The sequence below is a fragment of the Musa acuminata genome, chromosome BXJ1-7 (assembly GCF_036884655.1).
Source record: "Musa acuminata AAA Group cultivar baxijiao chromosome BXJ1-7, Cavendish_Baxijiao_AAA, whole genome shotgun sequence".
Classification (NCBI taxonomy): domain Eukaryota; kingdom Viridiplantae; phylum Streptophyta; class Magnoliopsida; order Zingiberales; family Musaceae; genus Musa; species Musa acuminata.
In genome coordinates this window covers 41,410,660-41,419,797 of record NC_088333.1, presented here as the reverse complement: position 1 = coordinate 41,419,797, position 9,138 = coordinate 41,410,660, and the positions used below count along the sequence as shown (strand labels likewise).

The following is a 9,138-nucleotide window of genomic DNA, read 5'->3' as shown; positions in this document are numbered from 1 at the left end:
CAATGACGAGAACCCAAGAGCCTAGAATGAGGGGACCTGATAACGTGCCACGGGCGATGTTTATCATCACCAAGATCGACCTCCTTCCTTCTTGGATATCCCCCGAAGGCCTTCAAGGATTGAGTAGTCAACAAGTTGACGGGATTGCACCCGGCGAGCATTGCAAGGAGTTGGACAGAGGCTCCGGTCTCAAAGTACCATGGAGAGAAAGAGTACGATGGATGGATCGATGGATGGATGTAGCATTATTAACATATGGTTAAGATAAGTCATACCAAAGTTTGGATCATAACGAATGATATTGTATTAGAATAGATTGAAAGATTTTAATTTAGTTCCACATTTAAAGTGGACAGTGACTGGACTGTACTTCAGTGCTGGCTGCAAATTTAGATTTATGCTGAGTTGCCGCCTTTCGAAGAAAAAGTAAACGTCAGCTCTAACCAATTTAACAGTCAAATTAATATGAAATAAAAGATTCAGTGTGATGAACAAATTGGGCCCTCACAGCCCACCCAACTGTTTCTATGGCCCTTTTTAGCCCAAATTGAAGGCGACGGACCCTTTCAACCGGTCTCTTTCTCAGAGGAATAACCTACTAAACCCTGAAAACCCTGAAGCAATGTTTCAGCTTCTCTCGCGCTCGCTTGGATTCACCATGTATCGGGCAGCAGTAGCCGCCGTTGCTTCCTCTGCGCTCAGGTTTTGTCTCTTCCTTCCTCTTTATCTGAGTTGCCCCTTTCCATTTATTCGGGTGTTTTCATTTCTGATCTTTTCTACCCGTGTTCTCCCTTGTGTGGATCAGGCGATCGTCCTTCCAGAAGCAGGTAGGTTACTACCGCATCTTTTTCCTGTTTGGATAAATATTTTCTTCTTTTGATACTTTGTCAATGTCGGACGAAGAGGGATGCCGGGAGGATTGGGAGCGGTGTACTTCTTTATGCTCGGAGCTACGTCGCAAAGGACATCAATTTTGGGGTTGGGGCTCGGGCGGCAATGCTTCAGGGAGTTAACGAGCTTGCTGAAGCCGTCAAGGTTACCATGGGCCCCAAGGTGGGTCGAAATCCCTTTTTGTCGTTGATTCATGTTGCTCTGTGCATGAAACTTTTAACATGACCTAACAATTGAAAAGTTCCCAAAGAACCTTTCACGAGAGTTATGCGACTTTATTATAGATGGAAATTTCGTTAATGTCAAGTAGAATGCTTTCCTTTGTTCTTTTCCTTCAATGAGCTCTTTGGCAGTTCTCAAAAGCGTGCAGTGAATCTTAATTCATCACACATTTACCCTTCTTTGCTGTTTTTCTGATGCATAGGTTATAAATTGAATTGGTGTGGTAATGTTATCATTGATTTGCAAGAGCTTTCTAGTGTTCTGGTTATATATAATTTCACTGAATGACCATTCTTCAGTCTGTCAAGTTGATATAATTATGCTGCATTATTTGATGCCGAGATTTGATTTTCTTTTTTAGGGTCGGACTGTCATCATTGAGAAAAGTCATGGAGGCGTTAAAGTTACAAAAGATGGTGTGACGGTTGCAAAAAGCATCGAGTTTAAGGAGAGATCTAAGAATGTTGGTGCAGATCTTGTGAAGCAAGTCGCTAAAGCCACTAACACTGCTGCAGGAGATGGTAAATTTAGTTATATGTTTTTTCCCTTAGTGTTCATTTTATCAGCACAATTTAGATTATTCCTTAGTGTAACTTAGCGATGTAGGTGACTAGGGCTTGAATCACAGTGCTTAAATCTATATGTGAAATTAGTGAAAGAAATGCTTATAATGAATTGATGGGAGAGGCCTGTTTTATTTGAAGAGCATTTGTCATTTTAGGTAACTTCAGTCATAATATAGATTTAAATGTATTATTGCAAACATCAAATAGCTGGTAAAGCTGATGCTAGGCAAATGTGGCAAGCATTCGTAGTTTGTAAAGCAGCTAGTAAAGTTGTACCAGGCAAGTGGGACAAGCTTTCATGGTTTTGTTTGACATTTCTTTTTCTAAATATATAGGACCATGGATGTCCAATTCAGAGTTTATTTGAATAAAGAGCTCTTGATGGAGTTAACAAAACATTGTCACTATGACATCCATCTAGTACAATATTTCTCTGGATCGATGGGCTATGTATTTAAAATTGATATAATGAATAATTGATATGGGCACATTACAAAAAGCTACTTCATTAATTTTCCATTTTGTTGGACAACAGGTACAACTTGTGCAACTGTTCTAACTCAAGCAATACTTGCCGAAGGTTGCAAATCGCTGGCATCTGGAGTTAACGTTATGGACCTACGTCATGGTATTAATATGGCTGTGGATACTATTATTTCCCATTTAAAGCATAGGGCCTGGATGATTAGTACTCCAGAAGAAATCACTCAGGTGAAGATCTTTCTCAGGAAAGAGTTCTTGTTGTTGTATAGACATGTATATTTGCTGTAAGTTCTGATAGCTGGTACTTTGTATCATATTTTTTCTTGTATTATGCCGCATGCTGGAATTTGATTCTGCTTAATGTCTGACTACTGAGCATTAATGTTCATGAAGTTCAATATGTTTTATGTCACATTATGGTAAATGGTGCCTCTTGTCATAATGTCCTGTATTGGACTGCAGACTGGAAGCTGCTCAACATTGACTACCATGTCCATGAAGTTCAATATGTTTTATTTTATCTTGATAACTTATTATTATATATTTTCCTGTACTTAATTGCGTCCTGGTTTTTGGTGCTGCTTAATGTTTTACTATGTTTTTGTTTTTGCTGTCTATCTGCACTGGTTACTTTCTTTAGTATGTCATTTAATGCTTGTAAAATAGGTGGCTACCATTTCTGCAAACAATGAACGAGAGATTGGAGAGTTGGTTGCCAGAGCAATGGAAAGAGTTGGGAAAGATGGAGTTATCACTGTTTCTGTGAGTATCTTTGAAATCTAAAACATAATTATGCTTCAAACTGATCCAGCTACCTAAAACTTTTGGCAAGTTTACTTGCTGCAGGATGGAAATACATTGGACAATGAGATGGAAGTGGTGGAGGGAATGAAACTAGGCAGGGGTTATATATCACCTTACTTCATTACAGATGTGAAGACCCAAAAATGTGTGAGTGTTCTTAGCTTCCTTTGGTTAGATTGATAAGCTGACAGCTTCTTAGAAAGAGTTCTTACAGTTCTTTCTAGAAATTCAAATGTGGATAATTGTATTTACTAATTTATTTTTTTCTTTTATGACCATGTAATCAAAATAAGAGACATCAATTTTCTTTCACCATTTCAGTTGTAACATGTAGGTTTAATGTTCAATGTGTCACGACCTGGGCTTGGTAGGCTTATTGACCCATCAAGTTCGTTTGACTTAAACTACTGGTCAAAATAACTAAGCTAAAGTTGATAGTAGTTCACTCATCAGACCTTTATAAGCCAATTTTAGTCTTGTCCACTTTCGATATGGGACTAATCGAGGTGTTACAATTTCTCCCATTCAAGAGCTTGACATTCTCGTCAAGGCTCAACATAGTCCAGATCAAACCCTAGCATGGTGCATGTGAGACATAGTCCAGTGGTGGCTCCATGTCGTGACAAGTTATCTAATTTCATTAACGGGTAGGTCTTTTCTACTCGAGCCTTATCACCATGCTCAAATATTATGTCAGCTCTGATACCAAATATTATGACTCATGACCCGAGCTTAATAGGCTAATTGGCCTATCAGCTTTGCTTAGCTTAAACCACTAACCAAAATACTTAAGATGAAATTGATAATGTTGTACTCATTAGATCCTTATAAGCTAATCTTAGTCTTACCCATTTCCGATATGAGACTAATTGGGATGTTACACAATGTCTTGTTGGAATTTTGTATAGCAGTGATTTTAACTATGAAGATCTTGGATTCTCTATATTTGACTTAGTCATTGGTGATACATGTTACAGTTGTAGCTGAATATTCGCAGAAATGTGATTCTGTCAAGATATGTAGCTCGCCTCAACATTGTGTTAGATTTAGATATCATCTGCTAGGATATTCTGGTTGTCATGATACAAGCTCAGTCACAGAATGTTGTTAAGAAATTCAAAGGAATGAACTTCATTGATATAATATTCTGGCAACATCCCCTCAGTGACAATGAGTTTGGACAACATTAGATTTCTCAAATTGGCAGGATCAATGTATGTGATATAAGAGTCATATAGTGTAGGTCTTCAATTACATTTTGTTTGATATGTATAGTTGCTATTGTTTTTACCCAGAAATTAGAACATGTTTTTTTTCTTCTTATTTTATTAAGTTTCTGAAGTTGAATGTTTTGAAGGTAAACTTCTTGCCAATTGTTGACTGTATTCCTTTTCTCGATTCATTTTCACTAGAATACATTGTTTTCCAGGAACTAGAAAATCCATTGATTCTTATTCATGATAAGAAGATTTCAGACATGAATTCTCTTGTACGAATATTGGAGCTTGCTTTAAAGGTAATACAGCTACAAAGTTTTCTCCTTTACATTTTTCTTGTTAAATGACTACCATATATAATCTAACTAGTAGAAATCTTGTCCAAGGTGACTCAAATGCTTACTTTGATGTGTTTATCTAGAATCATAGAGCACTTCTAATTGTGGCTGAGGATCTAGAAAGCAATGCTCTAGCCATGTTGCTACTGAATAAGCATCGTGCTGGTATCAAGGTACATTCCATATGGAATACAGATGCACGCATACAATAATTCACTTAATCCCCCATGTTATTTATTCTTGCTAATAGGGTTTATTAACTTTCTGCTTAATTGGTTGTAATTATAGGTTTGTGCCATCAAGGCTCCTGGTTTTGGTGAAAATAGAAGAGCAAATTTGGAGGATCTTGCCATACTTACAGGAGGCGAGGTTATATGCTTCTCTTGACTTGGAATTTATATGCCCTGGATAGTGATCAGTAACTTTATTCCTCAGCAATCTTTCTTTGATGGATACCATTAATGTTGAGTTCATCATCTTATTTGAGCATTTAAATCATGCAGGTTATCACTGAAGATCATGGCATGAACCTTCAGACAGTCAAAGTGGAAATGCTTGGTACCGCTAAAAAGGTTTGTAGTATTTCATGTGCAATGCTGTGAATTCTAAGGTGATACTGATATTTTGTTGTTTAGGTAACTGTCTCTCTTGATGATACTATTATTCTACATGGTGGTGGTGACAAGAAGCTAATTGAAGAAAGGTGTGAACAGGTACTTATGATTAACTTATGAGTGTTGCAATTATTGTTTTCTTAACAAATATATGCTCATCATGAACTACTGGGAAAAAGGTACTATGTTATTCTTTTTTGTTATGATTAGTGAATAAAAGGTATTTTTTAGCTTACTGAAAATAGAAACTAATGTTAGCTTTATGTTGGAAACATTTATATGATTATTTTATTGGATTCATAATACGATTGGCAACTATTTTCCCCTATAAGATATTACGTAGCTGACATAAGTTGACTATGCTGAGCTCTATAATACCTCCAACAAGATAGGACTTCTTCAATTAAGTTCAAGGTTACTTTTCTTGCTATAGTTGGACTTCTAATCCTTTTAGCCAAAACTGTAAGGGTCATGAGAAATTTTGCGTGGTTGCAGAGTGTTTTGTTGCCATATATGCTTGAATGATACTAGCATAGGTTTGGTCCCGACTAAGTTTGTAAACCTAAAGACTTTTCTCTTATCTTAATAGCTTAGAACAACTATGGAGAAAAGCACGGCAATGTTTGACAAGGAAAAAGCACAAGAACGGTTATCAAAGCTTTCTGGAGGTGTTGCTGTCCTCAAGGTAAACTTGCTGAAACCCATACTGGAATTGACTCTTTTCCTAGTAACTGCATATTCCCCATCTGTCTATAGATTGGTGGAGCAAGTGAAGCTGAAGTTGGTGAGAAGAAAGACAGGGTTACAGATGCTCTAAATGCTGCAAGAGCAGCTGTCGAAGAGGGAATTTTGCCGGGTACGTTTTTAATAATCACTCCATTTTAATATATATATATATATATATATATATATATATATATATATATATATGTGTGTGTGTGTGTGTGTGTGTGTAATATATATATGTATATATATATATACATATACATATATATATTATACACACACACACACACACACACACATATATATATATATATATATATATAACTCATCTTTGTTTATTCTAATCTTATCTGCGTAATTTTATAGGTGGTGGAGTTTCCCTCTTGTATGCTACAAAGGAGCTTGATAAGATTCAAACCTCCAATAGTGATGAGAATATAGGAGTTCAGATCATTAAGAATGCCCTAAAGGTCCTTACCTGTTTGATTTCTCATGCCTTACTGCATTACCAGTAACTTATCTGCTAACTGGGCTTGGGTTTTGTAGGCACCTACTTTAACTATTGCCGGGAATGCTGGTGTCGATGGTGCAGTAGTTGTTGGCAAACTGCTTGAACAAGAGAATCTTAATTTGGGCTACGATGCTGCTAAAGGTTTGCTTTCTTGTATAGCAATGTATTTTATTCATCTTACACTTAGTATAGGCATATTCTTCAGAAGCATTGGACATGATATGGCAATTTTTCAATAAGCTTCATTGGTCTAGCATTTCCATTTTAGTTTCTGCTATAGTATGCAATGAGATAACAAAGAAAACTGTACTGGAAGGTTAGATCATCCATCCATATTTGTTACTCTTCATGACACTTCCACAGTTGTGGTAGATTGTTTGGGTGCACCGCTGCAGCTAAATATACATAACCTTGTTGCAAATAAGGTTCCAGGATAAGATAGACAATAAACTGTGTTATTTGCTTTATTTGATTTACCTCTTGTACATATGCAGGCATAGCATTGGTATTACCTATAAGTTGTATTGCTGTTTTTCATATTTGATTTTGCTTTGATCTTTATTGCTGTTCCTTCAAAGTTGTTTTTATAGTGGGTTTCATGTCAAGAAATGTTTTTAGGATGATGTGATGTATCATTAAATATCAAACGAGAGCTCTGTAAGATTCCGAAACTTTGTTTAAATTATGCTTAGCATTTTCATGCTCACGTATGAGGGCTTAGAGGTTGCTGGCAGAGCGTCTGGAAAGGTGTATTGTGCTATCACAAGGTTTAAATATGTGCTAAGAGTCTATCACAGACTGCTTTTCATAGTTCAGATGCAGGCAGATTCTATGGCAAATAGTTCAACCATGCAAGATATCTGGAAATTGAAATGCCGGAAAGTTTTAGCCTCTGGCATTAATATTCTGGAAGTCAGCAAAGTACAAGCTGGTTGTACTTGTAGTGAGGTGAAATTGCATCCATAGGTCATGAATGTTGGTTCAGCAACAATTTCAGTTGAAGTACTATGTTGTAGTTGTTTGTTGTCTTTACTAATGAATAATAAACCATGGCTAAATTAGCTAGTTTGTTAGATGGTTACACTGTTTCTGCCTTCATCGAACAACCAAACATCTGATCCTTATCTTCATACGCCATTTTTGTTCATGTTTTTAATTATTAGAAATGCTAGTAAACACTGACATCTTGGATACTGCCACAGGAGAGTACGTTGACATGGTAGAGGCTGGAATAATCGATCCCTTGAAAGTTGTTAGAACTGCTTTGGTAGATGCTGCCAGGTGACGCTCCATATGTTGATGTGATCACTTTTCTGTTGCTCTCCACAGTTTTTGACATGATTGCAACTTTGATGGCAGTGTTTCTGTCTTGTTGACAACCACTGAAGCAGCAGTCGTCGAGCTTCCTGATGCGAAAAGTGGCCCAAAAGTAAACCGCATGGCGCAGATGGATGACATGGATTATTAATCGGAAGAAATAAAGAGTGACTTCTGATTTTACATGGTTAGTCAACAACATGAGTGTTCCTTGAAGTGAGGCTGCTCCTTCAATCCACATCAAATTTGGTTGGGATTTTGCGTCTTTGAAGAGTTTTTGTTGTAGCTCAAGGCCATGTGAGTCTAACATCATTTGAGCTTTGGATCATTAAAACTGTTGTAAGGTATATGCCCATTCATTGAGGTGGCTGCACAAGCTGACCAATAATTTTTTATATTTCCTTATTTACTTAGGGCAGGAATATTTAGATTGGGTCCCGAAACAAATAGTCCATGTAGTAGTAGTCTATGTGTCCAGTCTGAACGTTTGTATTTGGGCCATCCATTTGGCGTTATCAACTCACTGCCGTTGCATTAAGTGTCAAGAAACCACGAGTTTCTGTTGCGTTGTGATTCGTGTTAATACTAACCTTATTTATGCAAAAATGAAGTGATTATGCCTTTTGTGTTGAATGAGTTTTGTTTTTTTTTTTTGTGAACAAACTTGGTTTCATCCAATGGGTTTTGATTTCACAGCACTTTCATGTAATGTACTTTTCAGTCATATAATCGAGAGCAGCAAAAATAAACTAATTTTATTTAATTTAAATTTTAAATGTTTTTATCATTAAGTGATACTGTGGTAATAAGGAAAATCAAAGTCATAGGTTCATATTAGAAATTATAAATAAGATGTTAAAACTTGTACATTGCGTTAGCCAGCGCAATGTAGATAGATATCCAGTCTCATTCTGTGTTGAAATCATAAAGTTATTTTGAAGAACAAAAATAATAGAAATCAATAACACATTCTGTGTTGAAATCAAAAAGTTATTTTGAAGAACAAAAATAATAGAAATCAATAACTCCGTAGGGAGTCAAGACAATGCTTTATGATGCTTGTTATTACTTTTCAAGAAAAATAATTTTAATGATCCTCGAAAAGCCCCCTTTTAATGGTCCCTGTAAGTGGAAAATCCCTCGATTAAATATGCCTTATGTTAGGTGAACAAATGTATTATTGCTGGTGAGTCAGCACGGCTCAATCCATGGATCGATGTTGGGAGTTCTCTGTCGATTGAGTTGGACGCTGAGGTAGGCTGGGCCCTCGCGACGGGATGTCAATCAACGTTTTTCGGTTCGGGCGCCGTCTGCGTTGAGTAGTGTCTCCCCATTCTCGGGCTGGTTGGCAGCTCGCCTTCATTTACTAGATGGCGATTCCCAGGTCGAGGCGCTCATGGCTCGGGAGTGGTCGCTTGCTCGCAAAAACGATCTTCGTCGGGTGATTCC

General features: G+C 37.0%; 1 protein-coding gene across 1 annotated transcript; it reads left to right on the top strand.

The window, feature by feature from the left end:
• The first annotated feature begins 620 nt into the window (after positions 1-620).
• On the top strand, positions 621-8,322 carry LOC135679471 (chaperonin CPN60-like 2, mitochondrial). Its single transcript, XM_065193265.1, has 18 exons — positions 621-702; positions 806-827; positions 904-1,053; positions 1,475-1,634; positions 2,215-2,390; positions 2,829-2,924; positions 3,009-3,113; positions 4,396-4,482; positions 4,605-4,694; positions 4,810-4,890; positions 5,025-5,093; positions 5,157-5,234; positions 5,725-5,820; positions 5,892-5,991; positions 6,228-6,331; positions 6,408-6,513; positions 7,575-7,653; positions 7,732-8,322. The coding sequence occupies exons 1-18, from the start codon at positions 623-625 to the stop codon at positions 7,838-7,840; spliced, it is 1,788 nt and encodes a 595-aa protein (XP_065049337.1). The 5' UTR covers positions 621-622; the 3' UTR covers positions 7,841-8,322.
• Positions 8,323-9,138: the final 816 nt, after the last annotated feature.